Consider the following 20,901-nt stretch of genomic DNA (forward strand, 5'->3'; position numbering starts at 1 on the left):
AAAGAGGAGTCGTAGTGGAGGGCTACGGAGTAATTTCGACCACCTGGGGATCCATGGGGTCCATGGTCAGCGAGGTCGTCGTGAGTCTCTGACGGATTCCCATAATCAGTGAAGCCACTGTAGGTCATCGACTTCGAGTGCACTCGCATTTCCTTTCGAACGCGCATTTCGTCGAATACAAGTATGCCGTGACGTTGGAACTCGTCCTTAGAGGTCATCTTTTTCTTCAAAGCTGCAAAAAATCTCATGTCAAAACCGCACTTAACCCTTATCATACTCAAGTACTTGCGCAATAGTAACACAAGGGAGGGGGAGCACATCATTATCTCGGAGAAAGGAATAAGCAGATGGACTGCGTATATGCAGCAGCAAACACGTCAGAAGCCACTCCTCCGTGTAGCGACGGTTTTTTTTGTTTGCAAACTTAGCTGCCGCTACGCACTCTTTTACAACTGTCAATTGAGCGCCAGGGAGATCAGCTTTGCGTAGCTTCTCGTCCAGTTCTTCTTCGGTCATTTTCTGCATCTGGCTACGAGCTTCAGTAAGATCCGCCGACAGTTTCTTAAATCGGTTCAAGAGACGGTTTTTTGAACGTTTGAGGGCATAATTTGCCCGACGCAATGCTGCAACTTTGTAGTTGCTTTGGTGTGAAGGCAACAGACGGACACCTGCAGGCCTAAGCCTGCGCTTTCTTTCCTCCGTTCTTTTCTTGTGCATTCGCAGGACGTTGGCAAGACCCAAACATTTGTCACATACTGATGAATTCGAGTCGGCCGAGTCAAGAACTATACAGCATCTCTTGTGGCGCCACTTCTGACTGCTGTCAATGTACGCACATTTTGTTTGAGCATGCGGGTACTCCAGAGTGCTAGGTCCACCACTGCACAGCTTTATCTTATCAACATGCTCTAACAAGACCTTAATGTCATCCACAGTTGATAATGTACCTTCATAGCGAAGGTCTGCCATGGAAACTGGCCTACCCATGATGGCTATTCTCGCCAGCATATTTTCATAAATTTCAATACATTTTACAGTTACCAATGAAGGCGAAGGGCTTGCTAGTGGCTGGTACGCATCTGATAGCAAACAGCCGAGAGGATATTTGGCGCGCTGCAGCTCGGAGAACACCACACTTTTCACTTCACTCATATCAAGCAAATGGTATCCCCACGTATTCGACGGAAGAAACTACCGGGGCAGGTCGGTGAACAGACTTGCGAACGGATTGCATGAAGATTCCAGTGTCGAGCTGGGACCATCAGACTGAGGCATTTCCTCGCACGTTTGCACTTCAGCCGAATCCATGTCATGGTCCAGTGCAGTTGCAGACACTTGGGGCGGGCTTCCGTTAGCGGCATTACTGTCGTTCCTGCCGGCCTCTTGCTGGTTACGGTCAACTGACGAAATGCCTCGTTTTTTCGATTGCAACAATGGTTGTCTTTCCGCAGGCCGCTTTCTTGTTTTCAAAGTTTTCGACAGGTAAGTAGGGCAGTCGGGAAACTTTGTTGGGACAGCATCGCTCGCTAGTGATGCCTTTCGTGGAGCACTGACCAAGACTTGCCCTTCGTATTCCGCTGTCCAGGTCTTCGACACAAAGTGGGGCTCCAAGTGCTTTTCGCAAACGTGGTCACTCGCTTGAAGGACGCGATCCTTCCTTGGTATAGCTCGACGCCACAGGTTCAAGCGTTCATCTTTCGGAGCAGAAAAGAGAGACAGTTTCTCGGTACAGCTTTTGTAACCCGTTGTGCAGCGTGGAACGAAGCACTTTTTCCCCATTGCACTCACGTATGCATGTCTGTCAAGAACGCAACGTGCTAACGACTCATGGAAAACAAGCGCCCGAATGTGCTGTGACAAGTGCCAGCGGCGCTACCGATGGCCCCAATTGCCCTCACGCCATCTGTCGGCGAGCGGCCAAAGCATGCACGAGTGGCGCGACACGGTCGCTCCACGTACAGCGGCCGCCGTTCCGACACCTAGCTTGTTCTTCCACCGTAATCGAAACGCAGCCCCAGAGGTCGGGTTCGAACCCGGGTACTCCGGCACAGTAGTCGGGCGTCTTACCACTGCACCACCCCGGCGGGGCAGAGATTTTGTATTGTGGCTGTAGAAAGAAGGAAAAGGAAACGCACGGGCCTGCTACTGGCTCTGTAGCTGAACCACCTCCGCTGCCTCGTGCGGACAGGAGAGAAAAAGTAGAGAAGAAAGAAAAAGAAAAAGGAGAGAAAGACGCGCGCCGCAACAGCCGTCGTCCACCAGCTAATCGGTGGCGGGTGCAATGACGGCCCACAACAGATACAAACTAAGTGGCTGGATAGCCCCCTCCGCAAGCGGCGGTGACCTACAGTCCCAGACCCGTAGGGCCAGGAACTGCCACCCTTCACCACCTCTCTTCACTGGCCTCCCCCTGTGCGGGATTTTCCAGTATTGAATAACACGCGAAACAGTCTAGAAAATGTGCGGGATTTTCCAGACGGTTTCGCATGTTATTCAATAAGCGACTCTCGGTCCTCACATGTTTACGAATCAGCGTTCATGGTTGCCATTCTCGTGTCAAAGTTTCAGCTTCGCTAAAATAGCAGCGATCCGTACTATAAGCTATGCTATCCATTTTCTGCTGCTACAGGGCAGTTCCCATCTGTTTACCTGGTCTATTTGTTCTGAAATGAACTCTGCCTTTGCTCCGTTACTATACTCCAAGCTCGTTTACACCATGCCTGCTGGCTATATATACATTCACAGAAATCACCTGCCCCGACGGACACAAGTGCCTGACCGACCAGACGTGCTGTCAGCTGGACGGCGGTCGTTATGGTTGCTGTCCGTTGCCAAACGCCGTCTGCTGCGAAGATCACAAGAGCTGCTGTCCCGCTGGCTACGTCTGTCACGTCAGCACGCAGACATGCCAGCTCGGGAACATCTCTGTGCCCATAGTTCAGAAGATTACGGGCTTCAAGGCCAGCGCATTGATTGAGCCATCGCTGAGTAATGGTATGGTTGGTTTATAGGCATATACGAGCTGGCCAATTGCAATAACTAGCCGTGCATAAGCTCGAAGGAAACCTTAATGCATGAACTTAGTGCGCAGGAGAGAAACAGACACTGAAAAACCCACCGGCGGCATATAGTTTTCTTCTACTTTATAACTAATCGTTATTGCTACTATTACTTATTGTTTCACGTTGATGAACACAAGAAGACACCCATATGCTTGCTTTGTGTCAAAGACTGCTGGCTCCCTTGTCATGCGCTTCACAAACATGGATGGTCTGACAACTTAACTTGAGTACCGTGCATGAGAGAAGAAAACACTTTTTGTGATCTTGGGTGCTCGTCGCGGGCACGGGAACAAGCTGTGTGCTACTTTTCGCGTTGCCGTCAGTTCGGACTCGTTCAGCTTCCGCTCTCTTTCGACAGAGCTATCGGTGACGTGTCCGGACGGGAGCGAGTGCGAAGATGACCAGACCTGCTGCGAGCTGAAGGACGGCGACTATGGCTGCTGCGTCTACAACCAGGCTGTCTGCTGCGACGACTACGAGCACTGCTGCCCGCAGGGATACACGTGTGACACCGCGGCCCAAAGATGCCTGAGCGGGAACCTGATAGCGCCGGCAATGCGGAAAGTTCAGGCTCGCCGAAGGAAGCTTCCCGCACTGCGGATCCCTGAACCGAGTAAGGCACCTGCCCCTTTGCTCTTAAAACTTGGCAACTTGGCAAAAGGCTGGTCCAGTGTAAAGGGGAATCCCGCAGAGCGTAGTCGGATTGTAATAAGCTAGCAATTCCCTACTGAAGAACCAAAGTTCTACGGGGCAATAACCTCACACAATCTCATCAAATCACACAGACTCTCATACAGTGCACATTGTTATCATAAAATATCTTCCATAATTTGTGTTAATGCACAAGAAACTATGAGATCTTACGCAATTATATGCGACTTGTATGTCATTTCTTACGTGAATTGATGAGACTGTGTGAGAAAAAGTCAGGTTATTGCTTCATACAATTTTTTTCAGTAGGGAAGTGCTTACTAGAACAGGGTGGGGAACATTTCAGCGCTTAGTTATAGGTTATATAGCGTCAGATGCTACCGCTTTGCATAGACGCCTTGACCGCGCAGTGACAGAGCCCGGGAAATGTGACAGCTCGCTGGCAGCCTGATGCTGCCGCTTGTGGCGCTGCTGGAGCTCGGCACAACCATGTCCTCCAGGGTTTCTGCTAAGTGGGGTAACTCTATAAGTCCGTTGTGCTACCCGTTGTTTCGTGGCGGACCAAACTCTGTAGCATCAATTTTTATTAGAGCGTTGCGAAGCTTCGCACAACGCCACCTATACCTCGGTTGCATGGTGGCATAGTAAAGAGACAGAATGGGGTGAGAGCCATATTAATGTGTGTCATTAGGGCTTGGAAGTCCACCTCGGCCGTGGTAAGCGGTTAGCCTCAAACACACCACCGCGCAGTAATGGGCACAAGCGTCCTACTTTAGTGGTGCGGGCTACTGGTATCAAAACCACTTTCGAACACATAGGTATGTATGTAGTCTTGGTGAAGTACTTCAGAGAGTTTGTTTTGGGCACATAATGAAGTCTTCACGGCACCATTAAAAGCCAAAGGGCCGCTAAATATCAAGAGATGGCTTCTTATCGCTCTAGAGAAGTTTTTTGTTTGGCGTGTACTTCGAATGCTCTGCTACATGGAGCATTGAAAGGGGATCTGTTCCACAAAAAGTAAATGCTGTGGCATATACTTTCGACGCATGCACAGTTCGGCGCAGCGTACTATAGTGCCCAAAAAATAAAGTGGAGCACGATTTTGAGGAAAAAGCAGTCTCCTCAATCCGGGCTGCTGATGAGGCGAAAACTACAAATGTGAAGCTGAACATCCGGGTGACCCACACGCATACAAGCTATACACATACGCACCCGCTTGCAGGGCGCGCTGCGGAACGAAATTTTGTTCGTTCGTGTGCTCCGTTTTATTTTGGAGGTGTTAACGACAAGGCAGTAAATTAATAAATAAATTGATGAATATGAAACAAAAGTTATTTCTCGACATCAAACTTCTGGCGCATAGGCATAAAATAACCGTTCATTATTTGCTTTCTGTCATTTCGAGACTCTGTTATGGGCTGTCCCCTCAGAATATTGTGACGGCTCCACGGCTCCTCCAAATCATTTAACCAGTCATTTCTGCATCTTGCCATTGAAGAATATGTGGTTGTAAATTCCGCTATATTCGTAGTTTAAATCCCAACGAAGGTCACTGCTGCCTTTGCGTTTTATTGTTCTGTTATTATATGCGTCGCCGCATCTGTCTCCCTGGCCTATATAAACGCGAAAGCATAGCTAGCTATATTAGGCAAAATTTCGTCGACGACCAGCGTTATTGGGGCCAAGAGATGGCGCTGCAGTACGCCGCCTCCGAGCGAGGCGCACGCGTTACAGCGATAGATTGCGCATACATGAATGATGACGGCATGGCACCGACCCTGTGTACGGGCTATACCACCCCGACTCGGACTCGTGGTCTCCGTATCCTTAAAGCGGAGCTAAAGTGTCGCTGAATTCTTTCTCTAACCGAGAAAAATATTAATATAGCGAAAGGATGCCACGCAATCCTGTTTGACGAACAAGAATTCTATGGATATCTCAAGTGTCGAAGTACAACATCGACCCTTGACGGCAGCTTATCGATGTCCCAGCAACAGCGCCACCTTTTCATGAACGCTTGCTTCAGAAGGGGCCGTAGACCAAGGAGGGCCTTCGTCGTCGTCTATCGTGTGCCCCGGAGGGAGGACCACTTGCCCGAGTAGCGCCAAGTGCTGCCGGTGGTACGACAAGTTTAACTGGTTCTGCTGCCCCTACGGGAACGGCACCTGTTGCAGCGACGGCACATTCTGCTGCAAGGCCGGCTTTTACTGCTTCGTGCCCACGCAAAGTTGTATTCCGTACGGTCAGCCAGCGCCAAGACATTGGGAGCTCCTGGACTTGAAGTCGGCCGGCTACTACCACGGGCGACAGTCGCGCGCGTAAGTCCTTATAATAGACGACGCGTGTTGCACCGTTAAAGGCACGTGTCTTGTGTCGCATTTCATGGCATCCACTGAATGAATCTGTACCTCCAGAGAATGAGCTGCAAGAGGACCTCTTTAGGGCAACGGTACAACAGGTGGAAGGGTAGTCGCGCGTGCATGGCAGTAAGACGTATATTCGACACAAAAACTGACCGCTTGCGCAGATGATCCAGGGCCAGGAGTTTCTCGGGACCGGAGGGGAAGACGCGGTGTTCCCCCTTGCCGCTCTCTCCGCATAGCCTTCGTCTGCGCAGTCTGGTCGGTGCCCTGCCAGGGTTGGCTCATCAGCAGATCGATTGGCGTACATAATCTGGAGGCACGAGGGCATTTTATTGCGGAAGCAATATTACGACAGTCAAAGCGAGACCTCGGGTGGCCGCAGCTACGCCGTGAAGAGGCGTAGCTACGGTCTCCTCATTGAAAAGATCAGCCTGCCATGACATTTGAATTCACGTTACCCCTATGCCATGGGAAGGAGCTGTCAACTCTGGTCGCTCCTTTCATATGGGAGGGTGATATCAGAATCAGCCTGCCAGAATCGTTTGCATTCTCGTTACCCCTATGACATGCAGGCTCGTCCCCAGCACATATAAGGCTGAGAACCACTGGCCTATAGTGGTGGCAGCTTGTCTGACTCGCGGCCTAAGGGTCGCAGGTTCGATTTCCACCTACTTTCCGCAATTCTCTTTCCCGCACAATTGACCTGCATCTGAAAATGTGGTAATTTTAAACACTTTCAACTCAGTGTGACGTCGCGGAGCTGTAGACGGATCATAGGTGTCTCGACACGTATCATTAAGGCGCCAGGTTCTGCGCTGAACGGTGCCATTAAGCGTGAACTCTAATTTTGATTTTTTTCTCTGCTTGGTGTTTTTTTTTTTCTATTGCGAAAGCAATACTGCTCGCAGTTTGAGCCGTCAGTGTGGCCCGGCGGTGACTACCTTTGACTTTTAGACGATCCCCGTAGACGACCCCAAGCTGGCAGGAGCTGCCAACTTGGGTCTCTCGTTTCACATGGGACGGTTATGTCAGAATCAGCCTGCCAGGACCTTGGCATTTCGTTATCCCTCTAGGCCACTAAGGCACATTCAATACGGCTTGGTTAAAGCGGGGCTTTATGCGTGGGCTGGTGAAGAAGAAGAATTAGAAGAATGCTCGGTCACCCGCAGCTATTGCTTTCGCTCAATATTCGATTCAGCAGCGTTGAACTCTTCTAATTGTTTATTGCAGCGATGCAAAAGACTTGCCCCGACCAGAGCGTCTGCCCGGACAAGATGACCTGCTGCAAGTCTAACAGCACCTACGTGTGCTGCCCGTTCAGCGAGGCCACCTGCTGCTCGGACGGGGAGCACTGCTGTCCCAAGGACTTCCGGTGTGACGACGTCTACCGCAGATGCGTGCACAAGTTCCACGAGGCTTCGGAAAAGTTCCCAACCACACCGCAGCAGTAGGATACGAAAGGGGTGTTGTTTAGTTTTCGATAGACTGCCACGAATTGAAGCGACTTAAGCAAGGTTGCAACGAAACGAGTCTCCGCACAGTTTCTACCAACAAACGTTCGAGAAGAGCACTTGTTTGAAATAACCAAAGGTAACCGTTGTGTGTTCCTTTTTTCACTCATGTTTTTTGAATAAAGTTTGCGTGTCTTGACTCGTTTTTTTTTTCATCAATGAGTTTTCAATATTCCTGTTTTTGTTTTTGTTTTTGTTAAATACTTACAAAATACGGTAAAGGAAAAACAACAGGTCAGGAGGACTCGAGGAAGTAAGCACCTGTCAGCGATGCCTGCTGCCTATACGAACGTTGAGTTGATATTGACGGAGTCGAGCGGACGAAGTGGATAGAGGAGGGTGTACCGTAAGAATCGGTTGTCTGTTCTCGTGGAGATTGTGACAATGAATGATGATGCTGCAACAAGCAAACCGCATCGTAGATGGAATGTATGCATAGTCCGGGATTTGCAGGGCTTTCCAGTTCGTTGTATACAATGCCGTCGTGGCCACGAGCCCAGCAGCTCCGCGCGTAAAAGAAATAGCGCCGAGTGTATCTGCTGATCCGTCGGCCGAGTACTGGATGGAATGCAGCCGCACTAGCTGAAGCTAACGACTGCTTGGGAGTCCGTGAAGGCGATGGTAATTGTAGGGTCAGTTTAATAATTGGTTCACAGGAAGGGAAAGGCGCTGTATCTATCGCACTTCTTTCTGTGGACGCCTGAACCGCGCCGTAAGAGAAGGTAGGAGGGTGGGAGTTAAAGTGGAAAAAGGAGCCGTAGTGGAGGGCTACGGATTAATTTGGACCACCTGGGGATCTTTAAATGCAAGCTTTGGGGATGGGGCTGGGACGGGTAGGTCACCGCCGCTTGCGGCGGGTGCTAGCCTGGCACCGAATTTTTATTTGTTGTAGGCCGTCATTGCACCCGCCACCACTTCGATTGTGGACGACGGCTGTTGTTGCGGCGCGCGTCTTTCTCTCCCTCTTCCTTTTCTTTCTTCTCTATTTTCTCTTCTGTCTGCACGAGGCAGCGGAGGTGGCTGAGCTACATAGCCAGTATCAGGCCAGTGCATTTTCTTTTCCTTCTTCTTAAAGCCACAACAACAACAAGCTTTGGGTAGTTGGCACTCTTTGTAAGGCCTCAAGAACGATGTTGGTGGCAAAGCGTACGGTACGAGGTTGACTGCTTGAACCCTGCTCTTTTACGCGTTAAAATTAAATGCGCAGTTGTCCAGAAAATCAGCTGTTATCGGCAATGTGAAGGGGAAAAAAATCAAAGGGGAGGGGGGGGGGGATGCATTTTAGAATGTCGTGCACTGACTGGTGGGCGAGTTGTGGGACGTTAAGGGGCTACATGGCATGCCCGAATTAAAAGCTGCGAACTCTGGCAGCTCCTCCGAGATAGCAGTCGAACACACTGGTAGTAGTACCCCTTGTGTGGCTTTAATAACTACGTTGGGTGATCTTGCTTATAAGGTGTTATAGCTTACGGCTGCATGATAACGATTGTGTTACAGCCGAAAATAACGGATCTGTATATAAACTAGCAGCAAAGTACATGTACAATGCGTGCACCAGGACCTGCAGATAAGAGCCAATAACGCTGTCACGTCATCCCTTAGAGGCGGAGTCTTAAGATATTGCATAACCATTTTTTTTTTCCGCTGTATAAAAACGCTATGCAGCCTATAATAAAACCTACGATAGCTGATCTTCCAGAAGACCCCAGAAAGAGCTTTCAAAAGTTCAAAACCTAATAGGGTTTAACGAAGGTCCATAAGTTATGTATCTATGTATGAGGCCTGTGGCGTAGCCCGTAACCCCGTGTTAAGCTTCTAGCCAGTCTTATCAGCGTGCTATCATGTGCCATCGAAGTGTTCTCCACGTTTGGTTAAAAGAAATCAGTATGCTTCTGCATAGCGCAAACATCCGAGTGGCACGTTTCCTGTGTGCATAGTGAGGTTGAGGTAGGCTGGCGTGGTACATCTGCTCATCTTGGCGCGAAATAAACATGGGAATTTTTCTGATGTGCAAGTTAACATTAGTCCGACGTTAGTTAAGTAGTTCAAAAATAACTAATAACTCCAAATTACCAGGGCAAAAAGCATTGTAATATCACGCAGATAATTTGTGAATTTGTAGCTGTTTGGGGAAAGTTTATTCGGGGCTTCAAACACGCCGAATCTCTGCTGCCTGCAACAGACGGATTTTCGACAGTTTGAACTGAGCGCCACTGACGGGACGGCTGAAATTCGAGCTTGGGTTCGCAGAGCCGCCGAAAGGTGGCAGCAGTGCGCCAAAGAACTGAGACCTGCGTGATGGGCTCAAGTGGGACGCTGCGCTAGTGCCAGTTAGTTTCGAAATACAATAGGATAAAGAAAGAAAAACAACAGCAGGTGATAATCGCGGACCATTGTCCGCTGTTTGCTGCATTAATCTAATGAGCAACCACATCAGTTTACAAAAATAATTGTTTGGTTCGACTGTATGAAATGAATCAAAACTTTTGACCTCTTAATGTGTTCTGGTTGTTAGCTTTTTGTTTAGGTGAAAAAGATTTAAAAGAGAATTACTTTTCGTCGCGGAGGAATTCAGTGTGACGGTCACTGCAAACTTATGTTCTCGCTGAAAAGGTTTTTGCTCTCAGTAGTGTAATGGATGTATGTGTCGCGGGTTATTTCATACTTCATCAAGTTCTGGTTCCCTTTATATAACCGTTGCCCCCCTCCCCCTCCCCTAAGCTTTGAAGCAATATTCTTGCCATTTATCGTTTTACTTTCCATCATCTGCTGTAGCATCTAATTTTAATACAGTGATGCACCCCAGATATTTTAGGCCAGCAAGAATCAACCATTGTTTGCTATTCTTAAAGTGAATAGCATTTATGGTCGAAAGTATCTGGTCAAGTTCGCCAAAACTTCGGCATGAAATGCAATTGCGAGCAAGTACATGAACTTTTCAATACAAATAATCGGTTTGAATTAGTGCAGTATATCTGCAACACATTTTACGCGAGCGAGACATGCGGCGGTTACCTTTCATCCAATCTTCTTTTGCTCTAGACAGTTCTTAAACGGCGATTTTTTTTCAGAGCGAGGCAGGTTAAAATACTGTGTTACCGATTACAAAAGTTCTGAAACCAATACAAAAACTCATTTCGTCACCATAAGAGCATTAATAACGCTAAAAGGAAGCGCCCGTAACCTAACGCATAGTCTGAACCATTTATTTGTAGCGAGCTCAAAGTTCGCAACGAAGACGGTACAGAACTTCAAGTTCTACCTCTATCTACACCGAAGTCTGCGAGCATTTTGACACGGCAAGGGCCGAACTTCGTTCGCGTTATTTACTGTTCGACTCTCACGGAATTTGCGTAGCAGGAGCAACCTTGCAGTGGAGAAACCCTATACTGATTTTTGAACACCTGGTTAGGAGAAGCAAATCCTGCAGTTAAAAAAAAAAAAAAAAAAAGCAAGAAAACGGGCGCATTCTCTTCGGGAAAACCTACCACCACGCGCAGTTCCTTCCGTACTCTCCAACTCTAATTCCCAAACAACGAGCTGTCATTTTGATAAATTAACTTCTTACCCAAATAGTCAATATTTTGCCGAAATTATTCGTGTGGTCTATTTTTCTAGAGCTGTATATACTATCATTGCTGGCATTATATATATATATATATATATATATATATATATATATATATATATATATATATATATATATATATATATATATATATATATATATATATATATATATGACGCTTCTATAGACGAACCACTGTCGTCATGCGCTTAGCATCGTGTGAATAGGATATTCCAGGTAGCATCTGAGGAGAAAAACGCACAATGTTTACAAAGCATAAAACGTGCTTCGGTGTGGTTTTTATGCAGCTCTTTTCAATTCCATGCATGACTCTGGCTCTCTTTCCGCTTAGTTTAGTGGAGATTATGAATCGCACCGTGGTAGCAAAGGTTCGTACAGCGGCCATAGAAACGCAGAAACTTTCCACACAACCACAGCAACGAGTATTGTACAAGCAGCCAATGATTTAAAGCCGAGAGGAGTAAAATAAACATAAATGACCATGCATATTACCATCGTTACCTAGTAATGCATTGATGACAAAGCGGTCCCTGCATCTCGAAATCTAACTTAACACTCATAGGGACAGCAAGCGCAGTCAGGGCCCGCTTGCACAAAACATTTTAGTCCAGTCTTACTCTGATCTTCAGGCTTTTTTGAAAGTGAAAGGTGCCACGGCCACAAGACCAAAAACGCATGGCTCCAAGCTGACTGAACAGGGGCTGTGGGGACTAAAGCGCGGGTACTGTCTGCGCAGTCCACACAGCGTAGATGCTCGGTGCAGACACCTATATATACAGATGCTGGTATTAACATTCACAAAAGAGCAACTAATTAGCATAGAGGAACATTCCGCGCGTAAACTATTACAGCAATTTAACGCAGCTATCGGAGCAGTCATAACGGAGACGCAATCCCCGCCACCATCGGCACGCAAGAAGTTGATGTCATTGGAACTTACAACTACCAGCATCGACCACTACGGCGAGCACACGGAAACTATCTTCCTCTTGGCTGTCAGCAAAGGTGACGTGACTGCCACGAAAACGAGACGGGCGAATACCAAGGGATGACTTGTTTCTTTATTAGGTCGTCCGCGTCCCCGTGATGACCAAGGGGACGGAACGCCGCCCGAGCAGTTCTTCTTATAGGATGCCGCAGCGCGCTGCGCCTCGCTCGATTGGCGGCGTTGATTAAATGCCGACGCGATTTGCGCATCGACCATAAAACGACGGACCCGACCGCCCGCATATATACTATAGCCGTGACGGCGGCGTCACGCAAATCAGCCGTCGGTCACGAAAGGTGCCAGCTTCGCGTGCCCAGGGGCCGAATTACGGTTCTCGCTCTAAAGTTATAGAGCGTGACGTCAAAATGACGACGCCGTGACGTCTCGGCGAGACGTCAACGCGTGACGAAAATTGGAATCAACCAATGATCGCCAGGGTGCCGCCCCAGGCCGCTTATTTTCACGGCAACAGGTTTATTCTCACGTCAAGGAGCCGTTTGCTAACTTTTTTATAGATATAGCGTGTGAATAAATTAACTAAAGTTTTATATTTTCAAGAAGCCGCATTTAAAGTTCAATTTCATCAAAAAAATAAAAAAGCAGCTACAGTTTTGCAATTAAACGCTCTCGTGGGTAGCTTCTTTTGCCGCGAGGGCGCGCTGGCAGAGGTAAACAAACTGTAAAAATGGCGATTTTCAGTAAAACAGCTGATTCCACGGCTAGTGCCGGCTTTTGCGCATCGTCTGATGTCAAGGTACTGTGTGATGGTCCTAAATGCGCGGAGAAATCATATCGAAAGCAGTGTAATCGGGGCTTTATTTTTCTTTAGGAAACAGAAACAAAAGAAAGATCGATCGCGGAGCACAGGCAAAATAAACTTTTATGTCCACACGAACGTCTCACACACAAATGCTTCAGTTAGAACGAGCACGGGGAAAAGCAAGCGTACACTACCAACCTCGCTCGTTTTCATTCGTTTTGCACTGTATGTCACCTTCGCCTCCGCCTTTTGCTTTGGGCGCACTGCGGAGCCCAACCATCCTTCAGCGCCAACTTTGCAGTAGTTGAGTTCAGCCATTTGACGCACGCACTTGCTCACCGTCAGTTATGAGAGGCCGACTACCTGTGGAGACGAAATCCTCCGGAGGCAAAAAAAAAAAAAAAAAAAAGATCGAAGCACGCATGACAGCCGCACCGTCAGAGCGGTCGACTGCAAGCTTCATCACAGTTCATCGGCGCATTCGTCGCACCACCATTCCGCTTTCACATTTTCAAGTCGAAATAGGCATCGGAACAACTCGCCGAACAAGTAGAACGCATTCTCACACACCGCCCTTCGTCGTTGCTCGCGCCGGCGTTGCCGCTTCAGCGCCGCAGCCACCACTCACACCACTCCACCGCGGACGCCGCCGCCATTTTCGCTCTATAACTCGCTCTAAAACGTTTTAGACCGTATCATCGCGCTCTACAAAAATAGTCTAAAACTACGGGCATAATTAGGTGCGCGACGTCATCTGTTTTTTCGCCTCCGCGACGCAATCGCAGCATCCCGTGACGCAACTTTTCAAGATGGCGACGGCGACCAATAGGAGCGGGCGTTTTAGAGCGCTCTCAATTATAGAGCGGTCCGTAATACGGCCCCAGACCTGTTATGCGCCAGCGAGTGTACTGTTGAAGCACCGCTCATCCAATGTGTAGCTGATCGCATACGAGCTTTGCACGCATCCACTGTGGCACCAAATGAGTGAGCAAAGCCCTATGGAGGGTATGGGAGCATTTCTGCACCCAATACAGGAAGCGTACAAGTCCGGACGCAAGTAAACAGAGCAGGCTTTCTTGCTGCATGAGCAATGTCGCCTGTCGCATGAGAAAGTAGGCAAAAAAGGTGTGTTCGAAAGAAAACGTAAACAACTATCAGCATTTGATTCAACTAGGTTGGAAAGCATATAGGGTGCTCCTTCTGCGTGCATCCGCGCAGCTACATTTTAGAGCACAAAAGACTAAATGTTCTGCAGGTAAGCCCCTTAGGGGCTGTGTTGATGCATTTAACTCTTAGAGAGAAACTCGTACTGCCTTGGAGACCAGCTGCAAAATGACGGCAGCAACGTCTCGAGCACTGAGTGGTGCGCGTTACATCCATTTAACCGTTTCTTGACTTCGAGTGTACTTTCGGTGTTTGCCTGTCTTTCGCTGGGAATCATAATCTTCAACACTACCGCGAGAAACCACTGGGTGGGGGGATTTCCTCACGAAAATGTACATTTCGATCACAGCAACAATTACTCATTATTACAGCGCGTTGCACAATTACCGACGCGCTGTAGAATGCTTCTCTCAGCTAAAACGCGAAATCCCCGCAGCTCAAATTTCGCAAGGAAATGGTATTTTGTAGTTACTATTTTTTAATGCCTAATTTCTTTGCAGTACTTGTCTGATTCGATCAGAAGAAGTCGGATGTTCCTATCATACATCGTCGATGCGATGGCGGTGGCGGCGATGCAAAAGAAGCCGCTGCCCCAGCACTAACACCAGAGGCTCAATCTTGGGCTGCTTCCAGCTACTCTGTCACAGTACAACGAGAAGCTACGGAAGGTTGTTGCACAAGATGGCGCCACGAGTGTTAGCTTTGGCGCAGTGGTTTCTTTTGCTTCGCCGTACCCTTACAAAAATGCATGTAGGGTTTCTATAGAAATTCGAAAGCGTTGTGTCAATACACGCTGTTGAAAGTCTGTTGATAATCGGCAACATCTTGGATGATGCAGTGTTGACCTCTTGTTGAGCGCTTATGAAATAGTGGCCCATGTGTTTCTTAAGAGCGCTTTTGGAATTCGCGCAACTGAAATTCTGTTGATTTCAGGCTCAAATGCTCCAGAAACTCTGCAAGTGACGCTTTTTGCTTTTCTGCTACCTTTCCACTCCTGAACAACAGAAAATAGTACACGACCATCGGTTTGCCAGGAGCAGACACGGGGTGATTTTCATTAATGCAAAAGTAGTACAGTACATCTCCTAGCTGCGATAAGTCACCACATTCTATGTTCTGCCCGACCAATCAACAATCCTGTCTGATCAGTGCTGGTTAATGATAAGCATAGTGAGGCATAAAAGAACAAAACAGATCTTGATCTTTTAAGCCCCATTATACTTACTCACTCATTAACCTACACTAAACTGACTAAATTGTTGATTGATCGAGCAGAACATAGAATGTGTTGACTGACCGCAGCAAGGATATGTGCTGTTCTACTTTTGCATTAATGTAAACCACCTCGTGCCTGCTCCCGGCTAACCGTTGATCACGCAGCATTTTCTGTTAATCCGCAGCGGAAAGGGAACACAGAATAAAAAATGCGCGTTAATGAGAAAGAAAAAATATGCATCTTTGGTGAACCCATAACATGAGCTGGGCTGTTTATTTGCTTTATTTCAATTCATATGCAAGGTATGACGCCAGGCTATTCTTTGCGTAAAACGCTGATACGTCCGGGAACTCCTCGCATGTGATGCTGAAATAAACAATATAAATCATAATTAAGTTGCGGTATATACTAACTTAAAAATAGAGGAAAGGCATTTGTGCGCTGCTCCACGTCATAGCTCAAGAAATTTCTTGTCTAAAATGAGTTGTCACTGTCTTTCACTGCTTAGACGGCATCGACCGCCGCTTCCACAGCTCGGCAGCACTGCCACATCGTTCATTTCTCCCTGATAAACAATATATGCTGCCGTCAAAGATCCTATTGTGAATATAAATAGCAAAGTGCAAGTCACAAGCATTACTACCCAGAAAACTTGAAGCAGAATTACCAACTATAGGCACCAAAATGAGTGGAAACAAAAACAAACACTGCAAAAATGGTGGAGCTGCACAGATTCAATAATCCACAATGTGTGACAGAGGCATATTATGATCTCGATAATGTGTCCGTCTCAGCGCGAGTAGCGTATCGAAAGAGTACAGCACTGTGCCGAACAATCCGTCAAAAACGGTCACCTTGTAAAAGAAAGAAAATGTCGCCATCCCAACTGGCGTTCCATCGGCCCCAGCGTCCGCGTTAGAGACAAGCCTGGTTCTCTCTCTCTCCCTCCTTTTTTTCCGACGAGGCTGGCTTGCCTGCTAGAAATATTTACATGCTCGCTTCCCCTTGTAGCACACACTGTACAAGACTGGCACAAACACGAATAGGAAAAAGTAAAACTCTCACCAAAGTGCAGACGCTCCCTCCGCCCGTGCCGGCTTTTCGCCCAGAATCCAAAACGCCTGCGACTGTTGAACTTCTTAAACACGTCCTCCTTGCGCAGAAGCTGCCACCCAAGAGCGGATTCCTCCGAAGACTTAAATGCGTACGTTCGCGCTCAAATTTGAACAAAACGATCTTCGTGATAATCACCAGCGAAAAACCTACATACGGTGCTTCGCTCACAGTGCAAGATGCGACCACGGTGGCGGGAAAACGCCAACTGAACTGGCACATCGCCGCACTCAGCGTACCCGCGTCCGCGTGCAAAGAAAACAGGGCGCGGAAGAACAGCTTCGGTGAAAAGGGGGAGCCGCCGCCCCCGCTGCGCGAGCTATGCTGCAGCCAAGGTCATCTCCGTGAAGACAAACCACGGAGAAGGCAGAGAGCAGAGACCCAGAGGGAGCAACCCCTCCCCCCCTCCCCCTTTTTCCCCCCAGCCGACAGGAAGTAACTCTCGACCCTCCGGACATGCTGGCGCCGTTCGCGGCACGGGGGAAAGATGGGTGTGGACAGTAGCAAGGCAGTGGCCGAATGCTTCTTTGAAAAGACGAGTCGCGGATAGAAGACGCGTGTAATCCTATTTTTTTTTCTTTTTATTTCATACGCGAATGTTTTTGCTATGCGTGTTAACTCTATAGTATGCGTGGGATCAATCCGTCATTATTAGAACCCCTCAATGTTTAAAGTGACTTCATTTTAGCATGGTGTCCACTTTAAGAAAGGAAGGAAAAGAAAAAAATAACAGTTAAATTCTCCAAAGACATACAGGATTCCAATACAGACTGCACCTCATTTTGCGGCAAAAGCTACGGGCAAAAATACCTAGGCTTGGGCAGAATGTCAGACCCTGAAGCATATATATAGTGAACTTTGCAACTGGTTTAAAAAAGCTCTGTCCTGCCCTACATGGTAGGTTCAATCTAGGATCCTGTTTGTTAGTATGATGACTCACTGAACTTGTTTTATGATAAATATAAAATATGTCCTACCACTAAAGTTACCTTCTGCGACATACAGAAGCTGATTCATTACGGATTCTGACTGACATTCAACGATGTATTTGCATTATTAGTGGAGGCTTTGCCATCATGAAGTTTTTAGGGCATATTTTCACTGTGTTGCGAAGCTTGAGCTAAGTGTGCACCGTTAATATGTACTTTTATATAACATGAACGAGCACGCAACTGCATGCTGCTCTTATATTTCCCTTTGCAGAATGTGGCCAATAGTTGATTACAAGTGAGACCAAAAATTCATAACGAAATTGTCACATCATGTTCTTATCATTTGTGCCTAAAACTACTTAAAAACATGGGTCAGCTTGAACAGTACACGCTAATTGTTCGTGAACGTTGAAAACTGACAACAAAAAGCACATAGAAAAAATAGCACAAAAAGTCTATTGGGTAGAACACAATGAAAATTCTCTGGGCCCTGTAAAGATTGCACTCAGCTGGGGTTGAATGTCTATCGAAATTCAATAAATTCAAAAGGCGGTCAATAGTCCAACAATAGAGTTTCAAAACTCATTTTTGTAAGGGTAGCCGCATACGACAAGAACATCTGGCTTCTTCTGATTGAATTAAGCTAGTATCCCAAACAAATTTGCTATTAAAAGATACTGACGAGAAATTGCCATTTCTGTGCGAAATTTGAGATGCGAAGATACTGCGGTTCAGTTGAGAAAGGTATTCTACAGTACGCTAGTAATTGTGCAACATGCTGTATATCCGCTGGAAGACAGTCATTACAAATGCATGGCTTCCTCTGCAGAATCTCCCCAGTTAAAAGAAAAATTCTTTCTGGTTATCCGTATCCGGGACCACCAGCCGAACGGGGAGGCAACACTGCGAGCTAACCTTTTCTGAATAACTATAGCAGACAGCACATCGAGGCCACATCGATCAGCAGTTTTGTGTGTTTAAGGGAAGTACTACGGTTGGGAGAGGGCTCTCCAAAACACATGAAGATAACGATTTCTGCTTCATGACACCAATCACAATGGCCTCCCGGCCTTGCCATTAGTTAACCGTTCTGGTTAGTCATTTAGGTAAATCGGCTTTCCCGAACAGGTGAGTCTCCGCTTAAAAACGTGCTGGTGTGGTAAAATTGGATGAATTTCTTTAACTGCGATGCTTCGCTGAACGATGCATAGCGTCTTTTTGTAGCCGTACGGCGGCACTGAGGAGGGCGCTATAAAGTCTGTCGTTATACTTTTGACTGGCGTGGGGGACCGGGGTGCTAGCATCCCACCAAGTCACCGGGAAGTTATGAAAGCTTTTCGCGTTTTGCCGCGGTATGTTATCGGTGGCAAATTTTATCGTAGTTAACAATGGTGCGGAGGGGCATCAACGAGGGGCACTTGGGCTGCTTTCATTTGCTGAGAGCTCTTAAAGTTCCGGCCTTGTTTCGCTGGCAAGGCTGAAACTTGCGCGGCGGTGCCAACGCACTGTGAAACAGGTGGACTAGCAAAGGTCGCAGCAGCGTGCTATAGTTGTTTTGAGACGGGTACGGTCAAGAAATAAAAATAGGCTGATATACGGATGGAGGCCAGTTTTCGAGCATATGCTGCACAAACTGGCTATTGACCAAATATGACCTATGAGCGAAGCTGCTGAAAAGTTCCGCCTAAGTTGAACACAAATCGTCGCACATCTGCTTTACGTGAAGTCTCGCATTGCTGACTAGAACATATGCACTACTATGCGCTTCTGCCTTCACTGTGCGTTGATTTGCGCCAGAAACATATACGCGGATTGCGGCCGGTAGCTCGCCGTCACTATTGCGAGCAACCTCAATAATTACAAAGTGTAAGGTTAGCACGATTATTTTTTATTATTTTTTTTTTAATATAAGTTGTAGCGACTAGCCTACGGTGAAGTTTTGCTCAAGCAACCTGTGCTCTTAGAAATTACGCGTCCTTAAAGCTGAAGCGGTCTGAGATGGTGCTTCACGCCTGATTCGACCAGTAAAAAAAAGGAAAGAAAAAAGACGCTGCTGACTTTTTTAGTTTGAACAGAGTTAAGTCCTAATTACTGCGTGTTCGTGCCGCTGACGCGCACGGAGTCAAGACGCGACTCATAGTTTCTCTTCTAAAGTAACGAACATACTCCAATTGCCCGGTGGGCGCGTTCCTACTTGTATATGGCGCAGTACAACACCATGAAGAGCGTTTGTCGTAGCTGGTGCGAACAGGTCAAAGTATTATACCCACTACAACCAGGCAGTACAAATCGCCGGTCCAATATTACAACTGCGTTCGCAATGTCCGGCTCTGCATAGGATCAGTCATTGTCAACAGGCTCCAAATTTGGGCCGATGGTTTGTGCTGCCTCGAACGCGTTATACTGGACAGCAGCTGTCAAGATAAGCCAATAGAGAAATGAGCTCACATTGTTTTGTACATCGTTGTCTCACAGACGCAGCTACACACGCGAAACATCAGGGAAGCTATGTACGCGTGCTCAATGTACTAGTACTTAGTTTCAGCGATAAAAAGCATGAATTCGTACATGATCGGATACGGTCGGTCAAGAAATCGCGTATAGCCTATAGTATTGGTGACGCCTCACATTTTTCTTCACATCTGAGACAGCGACAACAGGGTCCCAGTATGTGTGACTCTTATGACGTCTCATTTAACTCAAGGCGATTTTCTGGTTGATACGCAGTTTTTGATACGACTTACGGACCCTTTGTTATGTTCCTAGCCGAATGATTCGCACTGCTATAAGCATCAAGAAAATGACGGCGCCGCCAATTTCTGGGAAAGCGGATGACGCCTAGATCTCGCCTCTTTGTGACCGGCGAGTGATCGGCAATAACTTCCGTAATCGAACAATTGTTACGACAGCTTAACAACTTAATGAACAGCGAGAGACGCATATACTGGAGTATTCGAACCAATCAAATAGCTAAAACAAGAAAGGACGCCTCAGGTGTAAGTGTTGGAAGTTTCGTTGAACTTTTGAGGTTCTACCTGGAGTCCACCTTCATAGGCTGGAAGGACAAGCTGTATACGCAGAAGGCTGGAGTATGCATTGGGTCGAGTGTTGCACCGGTCTTGAGTGACATCTTCTTAATGTACGTGGACAGACACCTGAAGGATAACATGGAGGGCCTACATCATTCCACCTTCAGGTATGTGGACGATTTTTAGTATTCACAGACCGTGAAGGATTCAATCAACGAATGAGGGACGTTATGGATGTTTTTACTCAGTGTGGATCCGGGCTGGAATTTACTGTTGAAGAACCAGTTGACGATCGGTTACAGTATTTAGATTTATTGATTCAATGCGGTGAAGATCATGTTTGTTGGGAATACAACCCGAGATCGGTGAAGCCCTCGCTAAGCTCCAATTCGGGGCATTCCAAATTAGTGAAGAATGGGATGATCAACACATGCTTATTAAATGCTTCGAAAAAATCTTGTTACCACGGCATGGGCAAGAGTTTTGAAAGACAAGTGACAAGAATTGCAAAGGCCGGTTATCG

The 20,901-nt window shown here is 47.2% G+C and overlaps 2 protein-coding genes and 1 long non-coding RNA gene across 4 annotated transcripts in view; 1 reads left to right on the forward strand and 2 right to left on the reverse strand.

Annotated features, from left to right (window-relative positions):
- The window catches only part of LOC146182134 (uncharacterized), a 75,193-nt gene extending 67,472 nt beyond the window's left edge, over positions 1 to 7,721 (forward strand). For both annotated transcript variants that reach the window (XM_084577142.1, XM_084577143.1), the window contains 3 exons: positions 2,746 to 2,994; positions 3,421 to 3,675; positions 7,307 to 7,721. In XM_084577142.1, coding sequence (XP_084433268.1) covers positions 2,746 to 2,994; positions 3,421 to 3,675; positions 7,307 to 7,527 — 725 coding nt within the window. In that variant the 3' untranslated portion in view covers positions 7,528 to 7,721. The remainder of the gene's footprint in view (positions 1 to 2,745; positions 2,995 to 3,420; positions 3,676 to 7,306) is intronic.
- LOC146182133 (uncharacterized) overlaps positions 1 to 20,901 on the reverse strand; it is a 319,458-nt gene that overhangs the window by 99,124 nt on the left and 199,433 nt on the right. The gene's annotated exons all lie outside the window — the stretch shown is intronic.
- On the reverse strand, positions 15,546 to 16,890 carry LOC146182135 (uncharacterized). The gene is made up of 2 exons (XR_014700032.1): positions 16,159 to 16,890; positions 15,546 to 15,670 (listed from the first exon to the last, which is right to left on the reverse strand). It is a non-coding gene; the product is annotated as an uncharacterized LOC146182135 (long non-coding RNA).

Source organism: Amblyomma maculatum, chromosome 8 (genome assembly GCF_055883805.1).
Source record: "Amblyomma maculatum isolate TAMU_Amacu chromosome 8, ASM5588380v1, whole genome shotgun sequence".
Classification (NCBI taxonomy): domain Eukaryota; kingdom Metazoa; phylum Arthropoda; class Arachnida; order Ixodida; family Ixodidae; genus Amblyomma; species Amblyomma maculatum.